The sequence below is a fragment of the Staurois parvus genome, unplaced genomic scaffold, assembly GCF_062004578.1.
Source record: "Staurois parvus isolate SC_StPar_1 unplaced genomic scaffold, SC_StPar_1.0 ptg000662l, whole genome shotgun sequence".
NCBI lineage: Eukaryota > Metazoa > Chordata > Amphibia > Anura > Ranidae > Staurois > Staurois parvus.
In genome coordinates this window covers 3,279,894-3,296,597 of record NW_028318458.1, presented here as the reverse complement: position 1 = coordinate 3,296,597, position 16,704 = coordinate 3,279,894, and the positions used below count along the sequence as shown (strand labels likewise).

Sequence of the window (16,704 nt, the reverse complement as noted above, 5' to 3'; positions counted from 1 at the left end):
AAAAAATTAACCACTACACAGCCATCTTTTCAGGTTTTGCACACGTAATACACATTTTAGGCTTGAAGATTAGTTAAACCCCCAAACATTTTATATTTTCTGAAAGCAGAGACCCTGAAGAATAAAATGAAGCTAGTGGAAACTTTTTATGGTACACAATATTATTGCACATGTTTATCAAAAGAAAATTTTCAGTAAAAGATACGTTAAAGTTAACTTTGGTGCACAGAAAAACAATATATTGCCCAATGTGTTAATAAAATATCAGATGAAGTTGTGATGAGTAAATAAATACCCAACAAGTCAAGCCTTAAAATTGCGCACGCACATCAAATAGTGACCAACTTTGGTACCCAAAATTGCTCATAGGCATCACCTTCTAAACCTTTACGGGATATCAGTTTCCAGTTAACCCTGAATGAGTGCCCTAGAATGACTGGTCCTACTCAGATGTTCGGGGAAAAATGTAAGATGTGTAACACAATCATCGTTTTAGTTTGTAGGCACACCTCCCAAGTGAATGTACATGGGGGCAGTGGACAGTAAAAAAAGCTTTGTGTTTTTTATTTAAATAATTTTTTACAAATAATTGAATTGCTATTACATAGGGGGGGGGCAATAGCCTCCTATGCAATAGCATACTGTAATGACAAATTCTCTATTAGACCCTTGATGTCTCCCTGCCCTCCACTGAAGCTAATGGAGCACAGATTGTACAGCATTAGCTTCCTCCATGGTCATAGTAGCCAGAAAAAGCAAAAGCCGAACCTGGAAGTGACATGATAAACATCGCTTCCATATTTGTTCCTCAAAGGGGAGGTCAGTGAATGGATGTTCACTGATGTCCATCTGTTCCACCTGCTGACACCCGCCATGTCGGCCCCAGATATGCATGTGGAATAGCGGAGGCTGGATACATGGCAGGAGCAGGCAGGCTAGGGGGGAAAGGTGCTACCTTCAGCAGGCTACGGAAGCGATTGGTGGGTTGACAGTCACCCAATTACTCCAGCTTGAAAGTGCATCACCTGCTGAACAAAGTTAAACACACTGTGTTTAAATCTCAGTCTACCAGCCGCCATATTTGAACTTGGCAGATAGACATGCATTTAAAAATGTGTGAGACATCATTGACAGGCTAGAAGCATCAGGGGAACCATAAGCTTCTGTAGATATTGCAGGAACCTGTAGGTGAGCTGATATTCTAAGTTCCATAGCAGGGGCGGACTGACAACTCATGGGGCCCCCGGGCAATAGGGGATCATGGGGCCCCTGTGTCCTTGCCCAAACTCAAAAATGCCTATGAAAAAGGTACCAGGGGCATCTCATGGGGCCCCCTACTGACCCCGGGTCCTCGGGCAGCACCCGAGTTTCCAAATGGTCAGTCCGCCCCTGTTCCCTAGTGTCAATGAACCATTGTCTTAATTTACCAGGGTCATATTTAAACATTGCTCAAACTTCTGAAGAGTCATAGTGAACTATTGTTCTGACCTCCCAAGATGCAGTAAATCATTGTTCTAATACTCCCCGTGTATAAGTGAGCTATCATCTTACCTTCCCAAGAGTCCCAACTTCCTAAGTGTCTCAAAAGCCACTGTTCAACTGGCATGACCTACATTTCAGTTGTACATTGTCCTGCATGCAGGGCTGGGACAACGGGTGGGCAGGAGAAGCAGTTGCCCTGGGCACAGTGGGATTTTGGGAATTTGTTCTAGAAGGGTTATGGGGGGGGATTTGTACTAGGAGGGTGGACTTCTGTTAAGATGGGGGATTTGGGCAGGGGGGGGATTTATGCTAGTAGGGAAGATTGGAGGGATTTGTGCTAGAAGGGGAAATTTGGAGGGGGGATTAGTGCTAGGAGGAGGGAATTTGGGGGGAACTTGTGCTATGAGAGGGGGATTTGGATTAATCCTCTGAGGGGAAATTTGAGGGGTAGAAGATTTGTGCTATGAGGGGGGAATGTGGGGAGGGAGAAGATTTGAGCTGGGAGGGGGGATTTGTATTGGAAGAGGGGGAATGTTTGTTTGGAGAGAATTTGGGCTTGCAAAGAGAATTTATGATTAGGGGGTGAATGTGAAGATTAGTGCTCAAATTTTTTTTTTGGAAGGGGTAGATTTTTACTAACACACAATGCTCATACATTTTTGGGGTGTGGTTGCCATTTTGCATCTTCATCCTTGGCACTAGATGACCTTATCCCGGCATTGCCTGCATGCACTCCAGTATCCCAGCTTTGCCTTACATCCCAAGTATCCCAAGTAGTAACGTCTTAACTTTCCAAGTGTCAGCGTCCTAAATTCTCAAGGGTCACTGTACCACTTCCATGACTTACCCCAAGCTGCGTCAATGCATGTTACATGTGTTGGTGCAGTGTGGTGCCATTCTTCTGATACACCTTGCCAACATTTGTGCATTGGGTGCACTGCAAAAAATGCTACATGCACCTGTTTTGATGCATTTGGCAGCCCATTCAAATGAATTAGCACAATGCACATTAACGCCAGGTATAACATGCAATAATGTAGTGCAATAGTGAGAATTAGCATTAGAATTTAATTGTTCCATTGCCCTAACTACCCACGTGCCAAAGTCTGACTCTTGTGATATCCCAAGCAATAGTGCTTTGTGGACTTGCTTGATATCTTGGCCCGTGGGCCTCATCTTTCAGGTTCAGATGATAGTATGGCTTGGCAGACATTAGTTTGGACCAACATGAGAGACAAAGGTTCAAAACTGAGAAGAGAATGCTTGATAGAATATATCATTTAAAATTGTCCTTTTTCTTGTATGCAGCTGCTGGCTGTCAACCGATCACAATTTTATCTGGAGCTTCATGGGACCTGTGTGTGTCATTATTCTGGTAAGTGTCAGGTATTCCTAACATCTCCTTCTCAGTCCCATCAAATTAACTCACACAGCTTGAATATAAGATACTGATTTCTTAAAAAAGCTAGGTGGGAGGGAGCTGGAGCACAGAAAGGTGGTTAGCAATACAGTAATGCAACCCTCAAGGCCAGGGGCAGACTGACCATTTGGAAACTCGGGCATTGCCCGAGGGCCCGGGGTCAGTAGGGGGCAACATGAGATGCCCCTGGTACCTTTTTCATAGGCTTTTTTGAGTTTGGGCAAGGACACAGGGGCCCCATGATCCCCTATTGCCCGGGGGCCCCATGAGTTGTCAGTCCGCCCCTGCTCAAGGCTTGATTACAAACACAGGTCTTGGTTTGGCAGCCAAACTAGCTACTGGCAAGACCTATGCTTGTAATCACACTGAAAAAGGTGCCAGTAAAGGTTTACTTCACTTTCAGCCCATTCATATTATTTTCCATCTCAAGCCTTGATGAAGGGGGTAATTTTTGGACCCTCAAAACACTTTTTATTGGAATAAAGTCATATCTGGACCTCTTAGCAGTGGTGAGGTACTTCAAGTTCCATTTTTATTACATAATACTTCAAGCCATGGAGACCATGGAGATCCTCTGGGTTGTAGAAGCCGCCTACCCAGTAACCAGATTATTGGCATCGGCATCAAGGCTTTAAAATGGCAAAACCAAAAAAACGACCGTATGGGTCCAGTGCTAATTTTCCACTTCAAATCTATATAAAAAAGAATGGATTTAGAAATCATTAGTAACAGAGTTAGGTCTCAATCTTGGAGTAATCAAAACATATAAGACGTCAGTGGCTAACTAACCAATAACTAAAATATCACTTTAGGATGGGCTGTCCCTTTAAATCCCTGACAGCAAAAACAGCTTTACATCGCCATCTGCTGTCCATTGATAATATCTTTCTCCCCCTATTCAGATGAATTGTGGAATTTTTGTATTGACTGTTTGGAAACTGGCTGAGAAAATGACAGCGATCAACCCAGAGCAAGGAAAACTAAAACGCCTAAGGTAAACGTCTGTTACTACATTTATTACGGATGATATCTAATGTTACTTCTAGCAGTTCTGTTTATTTATTCCTCATATGCTAAACGTCTCTGCACTTGACTTTTACAGATTTGCAATGTAAATTCACATGGATGGATATTTGTACAGCTTGCATTTCATCTGCTTGCTGTGTTAGGGCAAGTGCGTTGCGTTTGGGAAGCCCCTCAAATTGAGTGGGCTGCCTAACGCAACAAAATGCACACTAAAACATTTTTGCCAATGCAACTCAATGCAAGTTAATGAAAACGTTAGTGCATTGTATCACAATTCACATTTTTCAGCAAGGTGTGCTGGGCTGCTTTTCAAAATGGATGGCTCTGCAATGCACTAAATGTAAAGGTATGGTAGAGTGCTATAGGGGTGCCATCATTCCATAAGTTTACAATGAAAAAAAAAATACCCTTTTAATGAAAGGAACTAATATGGGCACAACAACTATGAGAACTCAAAAATGTGAAAATTCCAAGAACTTTATTATAATACCATTAAAAAGGACAATAAAAATATACATGTGGCTACATCAAATATGCATGAATTACACAGCAATGATCATAGATGATGTCCTTGGCCATAAATTGATGAGTACAGAGACATTAAACACGTTTCAAGAATAGGATTTTATAGGTCTTCTTCAGGGATGCTCATATATAGGTACAGGGGAATTCTGTAATGTAAACACACCATTAGAAAACTATCATGGAAATATAGTACACAAACAAATTTCTGTATAATACTGACCCAGCTATGAAAGACATTTCAGCTCAACCAGGTGCATGAGTTAAAAACGGGGATGGAAGTATGCTATTTGCTCCCTTATAAATCCCCACACAGGGACCACCACCAGGCCCAGGCCCATAGGCTGCTGGGGTAATAGAGTTTACCAAAATGTTGGCACATATGTTTTGTATACAGTGCCGTGCCTTCATTTTGATGATCTCTATTACCCCTTGGTGGCCCCAGCAGCCTATGGGCCTGGGCATCCCTGAAGAAGACCTGCAAAACCCTGCTCTCGAAATGCGTTGGTTGTCTCTATATTCACCAATGAATAAAATACCTATGCAAGATATCATTTAGGAAAACCATTGTAAACAGGTAGTATGTTGCCAAACAATCAATGTACTTATATAAAACAAATATCTGTCTGTACAGCACAGTGTCTGCATCCTCTGACTGCCTGCTGTGTTAGTTTCCTGAGAAGTAATTGGGGGGGGGGGGGGTAGCAAACAAGAACTGGAGAGTCGCACTGTAGCCGTCTTTCAGGTATAGCGCGGTCGGCAAGCAACACTCAGAGCATCTCTTAGTAATGGAAATAGTTTGTTTATGCCAACTTGAAATTAATTATTTCAAGTAACACAAAACCTGGGTTTTGTCATCAATTTACATGGGGTGTGTTTTTATTTCACATTACTATACCTGTCTAGACTTTAAAGGGGAGCTTCCGTCGTTTTTGTAAAAATTCAAAGTCAGCAGCTACAAAAACTTTAGCTGCTGACTTTTAATAAACAGACATTTACCTGTCCCCAGAACCAGCGGTGTGCTCACCTGAGGGGGTCATGGGAACCATCTTTGGCTTGTGGTTTCATAGCTGGGTGCCCACTACGCATGCGCAAGTCGTGTGATTGATCCCGCAGTCTTCTGGGACCTGTGCTGTGTCCCAGAAGACTGCAGGGAGGGGGGAAAGAGCACCTCTGCTTGGATTGCCTAGGTGATCCGAGCGGGAGTGGGAGAGGGCACCTGTCAAAATCAGGTACCCGCACCCCCTCTCTCAAAAAAGATTGCCAAATGTGAAAGAGGTGTGGGGGGGGGGCCTTAAAACTGAACTTCCCCTTTTGGGTGGAGTTTTGCTTTAATTTAAAGTATATGGTAGCTATCTGAAATCAATTTGTTCCTATTATTCCCCTACAGCTATTGCCTTTTATATCACTTGATTCCTCTTTGTATTGTAACTGTAATGTCTGCCTTCAATTTGTAAAGCACTGTATAAACTGTTGGCACTATATACATCCTGTATAATAATAATAATCGTTATTCAGATGTCAAGCTGACAGATTACACTCTAACTGTTGATTCTGATCTATTAGGAGTTTGACGGTGACCTCAGTTGCCCAGCTGTGCATTCTGGGCTGTTGTTGGGCATTTGGATTCCTCATGTTTGGGAAGGCAGACATAGTTTTTGCATACGCATTCACCATCTGCAACGTTCTGCAAGGAGTACAGATCTTCTTCCTGCACTGCCTCATGAACAAAAAGGTTGGTAGAACATAAAAAGGTGTCATGATTGGCTGAAAAGTTGGGTTGGATTGCTACACAGCCAACACAGGCCAAGAAGGGCAGCACACAGCGATCCACATATTATATTGCTGATAGCCATTAACACATTCTGAAGCATAATTTCCAAAAAACAAACGAGAAAAACAGGGAAGAGCACACCTTGTAGGTAAAGCTTTAAAGATCAAAGTTTTAAAAACAACAATGGTTGCACTCACAAATTTCAGAAACGTAAAGTGCCTACTATGCCAACAGTAGGAGCAACCTGTGTGAGCCGAGTAACAGCAGTCTCTGATGTGCAGATGGGCCTAATGTGAAGATGAATTCTTGGCGTCAAGATTTAAACTAGACGTGCAGTTTGTTTCATTTCGATTCGAAATTTGGAAGAAATTTTTATTATATGGAGATTTAGATGTATCCTAATATCCAAACAACAATAGTAATCAGTTTAGACAAATTTGAAATAATGAAACGAAATTTCATACAAATTCTAATTTGAAAACTAAAACAAATTCAAAATGTAAACATATTGCGGATTTACTTTGAAGACTGTGTGTCTTCACCTGTTAGAATATACAGGTGAAACTCGAAAAATTAGAATGTTGTGCAAAAGTTAATTTATTTCAGTAATGCAACTTAAAAGGTGAAACTAATATATGAGATAGACTCATTACATGCAAAGCAAGATAGTTCAAGCTGTGATTTGTCATAATTGTGATGATTATGGCTTACAGCTCATGAAAACCCCAAATCCACAATCTCAGAAAATTAGAATATTACATGCAATCAATAAAACAAGGATTGTACATAGAACAATATCGGACCTCTGAAAAGTATAAGCATGCATATGTACTCAGTACTTGGTTTGGGCCCCTTTTGCAGCAATTACTGCCTCAATGCGGCGTGGCATGGAATCTATCAGCCTGTGGCACTGCTGAGGTGTTATGGAAGACCAGGATGCTTCAATAGCGGCCTTCAGCTCATCTGCATTGTTCGGTCTCATGTCTCTCATCTTTCTCTTGGCAATGCCCCATAGATTCTCTATGGGGTTCAGGTCAGGTGAGTTTGCTGGCCAATCAAACACAGTAATCCCACAGTCATTGAACCAGGTTTTGGTGCTTTTGGCAGTGTGGGAAAATGAAGTCAGCATCCCCATAAAGCTCACCTACGGAAGGAAGCTCCTGGTAGATGGCTGCGTTGACCCTGGACTTAATGAAGCACAGTGGACCAACACCAGCAGATGACATGGCTCCCCAAATCAACACAGACTGTGGAAACTTCACACTGGACTTCAAGCATCTTGCAGTGTGTGCCTCTCCATTCTTCCTCCATACTCTGGGTCCTTGGTTTCTAAATGAGATGCAAAAGTTGCTCTCATCAGAAAAGAGGACTTTGGACCACTGAGCAACAGACCAGGTCTGTTTTTCTTTAGCCCAGGTAAGACGCTTCTGACGTTGTTTGTTGTTCAGGAGCGGCTTGACGAGAGGAATACAACATTTGAAGCCCATGTCCAGGATCCGTCTGTGTGTGGTGGCTCTTGATGCACTGACTCCAGCCTCAGTCCACTGCTTGTGAAAGTCCCCAACACTTTTGAATGGCCTTTTCCTGACAATCCTCTCCAGGCTGCGGTCATCCCTGCTGCTTGTGCACCTTTTTCTTCCACACTTTTCCCTTCCACATAACTTTCTATTAATGTGCTTTGATACAGCACTTTGGGAACATCCAACTTCTTTTGCAATTACCTTTTGAGGCTTTCCCTCCTTATGGAGGGTGTCAATGATGGTTTTCTGCTCAACTGTCAGGTCAGCAGTCTTTCCTATGATTGTGATTCCTGCTGAACCAGACTGAGAGATCATTTAAAGACTCAGGAACCCTTTGCAGGTGTTATGGCTTAATTATCTGATTAGAGTGGGACACTTTGAGCCGAGAATATTGCACCTTTTCACAATATTCTCATTTTCTGAGATTGTGGATTTGGGGTTTTCATGAGCAGTAAGCCATAATCATCACAATTATGACAAATCACGGCTTGAACTATCTTGCTTTGCATGTAATGAGTCTATCTCATATATTAGTTCCACCTTTTAAGTTGCATTACTGAAATAAATTAACTTTTGCACGATATTCAAATTGTTTGAGTTTCACCTGTAGCTAACACTATTCTGTTAGAATAGAATGCAATAGAATAGAACAAAACAGAATAGAAAATGAATAGAAAAGAAGAGAAAATAAAAGGAATACAAAAGAATAGAATAGTAGGGATGCAACAATAGCGGGGTTTTTTTTACGAGTACCGATACTTTCGTTCAAGTACTTGCCGATACCAAGCACAGATACTTGTCATAGCCCGAGTTCACACAGGAGCAGTGCTGGAAACCTCCCTGCAGCTATTCCATGCTGAGTGTCAGTGGTAGGAGAGGAGAGAAAGTGGCGAATAATCTGACCAATCAGATGCCATCTAGCCCGTGGATTTCAAATCCCTGCCGCTTTCTCTCCTCTCCTACCACTGAGAATTATGGAGCATCTTCTTCCATAGTATACATCTCCACACTCCCACTCTCTACTCCTGTAGGGAGGCTTCCCACACCGCTCATGTGTGAACTCGGGCTATGACAATCCTGGTTGTACACAGGAGCAGTGGGGAAACCGCATGCGATTTGGACAGGAATCGCATTCTTGTTCAAATCGCATGCTAATCTTTGCAGTGCAATTTGTGTCCATTACCGCAAATCACACCACAAAGTATTGGTTAAGGTATCAGGAGTATTTTCACGAGTACAGGTACTCATGAAAATACTCGGTACCAGCATTGTGCATCCCTATAGAATAAAAAATAAAAGAATAGAATAAAATGGAATAGCATTTGAACATAATAAAATAGAGAGAATTCAAAAATTTTAATTTTGAATAGAGTAAAATAAAGAATTTAGCCATCTTTCAAAATTCAAATTTCAAAAAGAATAGAATAGAATAAAAAAGCAAATAGAAGAATAAAATGGAAAATAATAGAATAGATTAGAAAATAAAATAATAGAATATTAGGTGAGTCCAGAATATAATGAGAATGAAGTTCTTATGAGAAAGGCTCTGTGAAGGGAGAAGCTGGCCAAGGTCACTTGCGGTAGGGTGCCAGGTATACATTAGAACACTGATCAGTTGCATTCCAGCCGAGTCGCGACATTCTATTTTGTGACACCCTGTTCAAGTGCCTCATATTAAGAAAAATGCAAGTGAGTTTGGAACGGCTGTACGCAATAAAATATTGTGTGAAATTGGGTAAAAGTGCATCAGAAATGGTGAGGAAAGCTTATAAAGAAATTTCGCTACACAAGGGTACCAATGGCAAAAGGCCTTCAAAGAAGGATGAGAAGGTTTTGAATACAAACAACGATCAAGATCTTCCTCAAAAACGGAACATAATGTGGATGCAGTGAGGTCTGTTCTCAACCATGACCAATGGCCCACTATGATTGCAGAGTAAACGGACATTTCAATTGTTCATGAAATCGTGACTAAGGATTTGAAAATCATTAAAGTGTGTGCAAAACTTGTTCCAAAGAACTTGTCACCTGATCAGAAGGAACACCGTCAACTTGTTTGCCATGTCCTACTGGTCCATTTAGAAAGAGAGCCTAATTTTGTAAGTCAAATTTGTATCTAATGGTCAAACTGTGAATCAAAGATTTTACCTGGAAGGTCACTTGAGACAAAGGGTTTTTCATGTACGTCCTGAGATTGGCTCAACTTAGATCCTTCATCACAACAACGGGGCCAGTCACAAGGGCAGATTTACTAAAATCTGGTGCAGCTGATCATGGTAGCCAATCAGCTTCTAACTTCAGCTTGTTAAATTGAGCTTTGGCAATAAAACCTGGAAGCTGATGGGTTTCTATGCAGAGCTGCACCAGATTTTGCACACCTGTTATAGTAAATATCCCTGCACAGTGCTTTGGCTGTCAAAGTGTATTTGGCTCAAAAACACATCAGAGTGCTTCCCCATCCACCCTAAAGCAGCGAATTGGCTCCTTGCAAATATTTCATATTCCCAAAGATGAAGAAGGATTTGAAAGAACACCATTTTGGTAGTGTGGATAATGTCCAGAGTCACTACGCAGGTACTGAACGCCATCTCACCTGAAGACTTCCAGGGATTCTATGAAGAATGGAAAAATCCCTGTGTGCACTCACAAGGTGCATACTTTGCAAGAGGCAAAGTTCAATTGCAACATTTTTCAATAAAATCATTTTTAAAATATTATTCTCATTACTTTCTGGACATACCTCATAGAATAGAAAAAATCTAATAACATAGAAAGAATATAGCCGTCTGAATTGAACAGAAAATAAAAGAATAGAATAGAAAAAATAGAACAAAATAGGAAGAATATAGACGTTTTTTGAAATTCTAATTTTGAATAGAATAGTATAGAATAAAATAGAAACATAGCTGTCTTTCAAAATTCAAATTTCGAAATTTGAATAAAATAGAAAGAATATAAAACTCTTCTGAAATCTGAATTTCAAAATAGAATAGAATAAAATAGAATAGAATATAACCATCCTCAGAAATTCAAATTTCGAATAGAATAGAACCAGCTGAATTCAGTGTTTTCGTATTCAAATTTGATTTGAATACTTCAAATTTGAATCTCATCAAAAAGCAATACACAAAACTAAATGAAACAAATGCAGCAAAATTACATTAGTAACGGCTAATTAAAATTTCATGCTGAGCATCCATCGAACATCACTGGCCACGATGTGATGGTTCTACAACGTCAGCAAGATGGGGCTACATTCAAAGTGATTTTAGTTTCTGAAATATGTGAGTGCAACCATTCTTGATTTTAATACTTTGACCCTTAAAGGTTTTCCTGTGTGTGTAATTAGGGACAGCTGCAGAAGACTTTGCTTCAGTTCTTGCCAAAGACTTGGGACTAAATTTAGATACTCATCAATCACCATCTGCTCAATCTTCCTCCCACTTCTGGTGGTCTTGTTTTTATCTGTAATGTAGTGCAGACAATGTTTCTTTTTTGTTTGCTCTTCATTTATAGCTTTCAGACTGCTATCCTGTCTGCCACTGCAACCTGGATGGCTCCTCTTTCTCCCTTTCCTGGCAGGGTGCATTCTTCTTGGTGGAGTAGTGTACTGTGTACATACAATTTACCAACTCTGGTTCCACATATCTAGAACCAGAGAAGCACTAGCAGAGCTGGGTGGTTTTTGTTCAGTTCTAGGCAGGGGCGGACTGACAACTCATGGGGCCCCCAGGCAATAGGGGATCGTGGGGCCCCTGTGTCCTTGCCCAAACTCAAAAAAGCCTATGAAAAAGGTACCAGGGGCTTCTCATGGGGCCCCCTACTGACCCCAGGCCCCCGGGCAGTGCCCGAGTTTCCAAATGGTCAGTCCGCCCCTGATTCCAGGTGTACTTCTAAAGAGTAAGCACTCTTTCAGCCTCTCCACCCCCAGCCTTGGCATTTCTTGTGTAAATCTGTCTGATCTTGAAAGTGTAAGAAAGGCCAGAGATGACTCAATTTTCTTCCTTGCAACTGTGGGTTGCAGGACACAAAATGGCTCAATTTCCCCCATCAACACAGTCAGTGTTGATGAGGGAATGGCTGTCGCGGAATTATTGTGTTCTATGACAGGGAGCCTTCCTGGCCGGCAGAACACGATTACTGCTAGTGGCTGTATCTGCCAGCAGTAATCACATGTATAACATCCAACAGACTGGTTGTATCCAAGTCAATGGATCATCTTGGGTACAACCAGCCCACCTATAAAAGGATTGAATCTCTGCTGGTCCCCGCTGAACCAGCTGAGATTCTATCCATCTATGGCCTACTTAGGGCTTGTTCATCTATAGGATGGTAACAGAAGACTGTTGGCCAAGGGGGCAGGAAATATACATCTTACCCTGCTGTTTAGATAGAGGGGCTTGGGATAAGTTATCAGGCTACAAAACCAGTTTATCAGAAGCACATTACGGTGATGTCAGATGTGTCAATAATGTAGGCCCATTTGTTGTTTTGAAAATCAATGGCCCTATCATTAAAGCAAAGCCCCAGCAAACATTTTTTTAAATGGTTGTAATGGCAGAATGCATTAATGTAAAAAACCTTCTGTGATCAGCTCCCCGCCCTCTCTCAGCCCCCCTAAATACTTACCTGAGCCTCGATCCAGTGCTATGCCCGAGAGAAACCACGCTCTCTCTCCTCACTGGACATGGAACAGCAGTAGAAGCCAGGGGTGGGGGGCTAAGCTGCATCAACATAGCCTGGCTCAGGATTGAGTCCATATGAGTACCCCCCCCCATAGCAAGCAGCTTTCCATGGGCACACGGAAGGGAGGAGGAGCCAGGAGCACTGGTTGAAGACACCAGAAGAGGAAGATCGGGGCTACTCTGTGCAAAACCATTGCACAGAGCAGGTAAGTATGATGTTTTTTTATTTAAAAAAATGTATCTTTACAATCACTTTAAGTTTTGAATCGAATGAGTCAGAACCTTTGTGATATCACCTTCCATTCCAGCCATGTGAGAGCCAGAGGAGCAAGTAACGGGGCTGCTCCCCATCTGCTGGTAATTTTCAGAGCCCTGTGTGAAGGACAGCTGCGGAGCAGCTGAGGATCCAGAGGAGGAAGATTGCTTTCCAGGCTACATATCCATTCCACCTTAAAAAGGGGACCTCTGGTAGATTGCAACATTTATACAAATTGGGTATTTAAAATGTGCATCTGGTGAGTGCGCATTTTTACTATATCCCCGGCACTACACCGAATATATATTGGCACATAGAATGTATTTGTGACCACCTGAGCACAGATCTTCACGTAGCAATACCATTTAACGGATGTTAGTGTTTTCACTATCACATGATCTTTTAATTCTTCTATTTATTTATTTATTTTTTTCCAGAGCACATATTGAAATTGAAATTATATGTTTGCATTTTACTGACAGTTTTTTTGCATACTGTGGACTTTACGCACAAAGATTTATCATTATAAACGCATTTTATTTGACACTAAACAAATTTATGGTTATTTTATAGCGCTGCACTCTCCAGGGGCGGAATGACAACTCATGGGGCCCCTGGATAATAGAGGGATCATGGGGCCAGTGTCCTTGCCCAAACTCAAAAAAGCCTATGAAAAAGGTGCCGATGTGGGACCCGCATAAATACCGGCAGCTGCAACCACCCACAAAGAAAAATGCGGGAACCGGCGGGAAGATGCCATTAATCATAATGGCACGCTGCCCGTACTGGAATTCACGACTGTACTGGGAACCTCGGTTCCCATGCAGCCTTGCAGCCTGCAATTTCAAAAATAACGTAGGGACTTCTTTCTTGCGTGTCCCGGGGCACTGCAGCCCATTAAAATGAATGGGCTCTCATGCCCCCGCATATCGCGGCCTGCACGGCTTTGAATCTGGCTACATCTGAAGCACGAACGTCATGTTGTATATGGTCCAGGGGCGGACTGACAACTCATAGGGCCCCCGAGCAATAGGGGATCATGGGGCCCGTGTCCTTGCCCACACTCAAAGCACATCTAAAAAGCCTATAATAGATACCAGGGGCATCTCATGGGGCCCCCTACTGACCCCGGGCCCTCGGGCAGTGCCCGCGTTTCCAAATGGTCAGTCCGCCCCTGGGTGGGATTTAAAGACAGAAGCATTCCGAATAGAGATTTTTCTTAACACAGACAGATCAGAATGACTTTTTTGTGTTTCTACCATTCTTTTCATTTGGACCTGCCTAAAGGGATCCAGTTTGCCAGATGGAAAAGTAAAAACCAGCAGCTCACCGTATGGGGGGGGGGGGAGAGAGAAGTACCACTTCATCAAGTGGTGTGTTAAAACTTTGCTCTTGAAAAGCTCCAGGCATGGCTGCTATCCAAAACTTCATGGTGTGTCAGTTATTGTATCCCTCACTGCATGCTGTGGTTCCTCCTACCAACTTAAGTCACTGCTGTAAGCTGGGAAGATGTGGAAATAGGCAGGAGGGTCTATTGGGTGCAAGCAAGAACCAGATCAACACTTCTAAATGTCTTGGTTCAGTAAAAGACTGGTGGACAATTAGTTTTGAATGGAAAGGTATTCTGCAGCATAGGCAGAAGGAAAGGTATTTACATTCTTGTTCAGGGTTTTCTTCTATTCATGTTAATATTCTTGACCAAGTCGCTTTATTAAGCAAAGGGTTGAATATTATAGATTGCTCCATGGTCAGTAAAGAAAGAATCTGTCATTTACCTTTTTAGTTTTTCAAAAATGTCTCCTTTTTTCCACAGGTTCGGGATAAATACAGCGATGTGATCTGTGCGCTCGCTCATTTCAGGTCTCCACTCTACTCCGAATTCAGCAACAGCAGCAATGTAAATACACAGAGCAGGGTAAGAGGAAGTCTTTATACTATTTCACCCATTTAAGGATAATTCCATTCATTATAGAAAATCCCGTGAGGAGCAGACTGTAGTTTGATTTACGAAGGCCACCTTTAGTACATGCAGAGTTGCCGTTTTTGTGCTCAACAAATATTTTAGGTGCCTTACTTTTTTTCTTCTTTCTAGGAGAGTTCTCATTTATACAAGTCATGGTATATCCAGTAGTAGTTAGCCACATTCACTTTACTTGTTCTGTAATGTTGACAACATTTCACTACTTAGCCAATAAGCTTCCTCAGTTCTTACAAGTGTCAGGAACACACTGCAGCAGCTCTGCAGGAGACAAGGAACCTTGGAAGTGTGTTGGGTGAAAAGGATTCTCTAGGCCAGGGGACAAGGAACCTAAAACACTTGGAAGTGTGTTGGGTGAAAGGGATTCTCTAGGCCAGAGGACAAGGAACCCAACACTCTTAGAAGTGTTGTTGGTCCATCGGCCAACTCTCTCCCTCAAAGACAGCAAAGTTCAGCTACAGGACAAGTAACTATAATATCAGTTCTTTACAAGGGAACAACTGTCAACAATCTATTTTGCAGCAGTTAAATTGGAGTCTCCCAGTGCTTATCCCTCCTTCTAAAAATGCTAGTTGCCTGGAAGCCATGCAGATTATCATTACTAGCAATACCTCACCAAGTATGCAAAATGTTTATATTTTCCATACCACCTTGCCACAGAATGCCCACTGATTTTTGGTTTACCTGTAAAATTATTTTCTTGGAGCACAGCGCAGGCAGCAAGGTAGAAGGTGGCTATTACAGACCAGTGAGTTTAACACCGGTTGTAGTTAAGTTAATGGAATCACTCCTGAAAAAGAAGGATCATTGATCACTTAGGTTTCATTCACACTTGTGCGATTTCAAAATCGTGTGATTTTCATTGCGACTTGGATGCAACTTTGGATTTGGCCAAGAATGATTGTTTGTGCTGTACAAAATCGCACATATATCATTCAGGTGTGACATTCATGTGACTTTGAAGGATTCACATTGAAGTCTATGCACTACCAAGTAGGAACTACAAGTCACTGTGACTTGAAGTCACACAGATATGAATGGCACTCATTGGGAAACATTGGGTGTAACTTGTTATGCGACTTTGGACCCCAAAGTTGTGTGAATGGCCTCTTAAAATTTGCTGGACCCAAAGCAGCATAGCTTTATTGAGGGCAGATCATGTCAGATTAATTGGATTGAATACTTTGACCATAATACCAATGTTCTGGACCAGGGTGGTGCTATGGACATAGCATATCTTGATTTCAGCAAGGCATTTCATACAGTTCCACATAATGATCTAATACAAAAGTTGTACAAGCTAAGACTTAGCCCTTGGGTGGTTCAGTGGATATGCAGCTGGCTAAAAGATAGATACCAGAGTGTGGTTGTAAATGGTGTTCACTCGGAGCCCAGTCACTAGTGGTGTACCCCAAGGCTCTGTACTAAGTCCTGTGATATAGCTAAGGGTTTGTTGGGTAAGGTATGTCTTTCTGCTGATAACACAAAGGTGTGCAATAGGTTTGATATCCCTGGAGGTGTCTGTAACATGGATCATGATTTGGCATTGCTTCACTTTATACACACACACACACACACACACACACACACACACACGATTTTGCGCACCAGTGTCCTCCTGTAGCAGTACTTCTGCTATAGGGCGGACGTAAAGCGGTTAACCCCCCCCAACATTGAATTGTAGCCTCTGTCTTGGTCCTGCAGTCAGGCACTGACTCTTTCCTTTGAGCGTGTAAGAGAAAAGTGGCAGCCTCTCAAATGTAACCAGCAGTACTATTTACATGGCTAAATGCTGTGTTTGGTCATCACAAGGCACAGAGCCACTCTGATTGGCTCTATACCCTTCGCCCATGATATCTGCTAATGAAAGTGGGATCATGGCCATTACACACAATTACTGCTCTGAGAACAAGGACATTTATGAAAAGGCTTTCACCATTGCAAAGAATCTGACCAGCTAATTAGCTACAAAGGCCAATCAGGAGGTAATAAAAAGAATGTGTTTATTTTGCATGTCTTGTTACAGGATGTCTAATGTGTC

General features: G+C 42.1%; 1 protein-coding gene across 3 annotated transcripts in view; it reads left to right on the top strand.

Moving 5' to 3' along the window:
- The window catches only part of ADGRE5 (adhesion G protein-coupled receptor E5), a 157,544-nt gene that overhangs the window by 139,502 nt on the left and 1,338 nt on the right, over positions 1 to 16,704 (top strand). For all 3 annotated transcript variants that reach the window (XM_089651780.1, XM_089651779.1, XM_089651778.1), the window contains 4 exons: positions 2,791 to 2,857; positions 3,805 to 3,896; positions 6,017 to 6,185; positions 14,499 to 14,600. In XM_089651780.1, the coding sequence (XP_089507906.1) occupies positions 2,791 to 2,857; positions 3,805 to 3,896; positions 6,017 to 6,185; positions 14,499 to 14,600 (430 nt within the window). The remainder of the gene's footprint in view (positions 1 to 2,790; positions 2,858 to 3,804; positions 3,897 to 6,016; positions 6,186 to 14,498; positions 14,601 to 16,704) is intronic.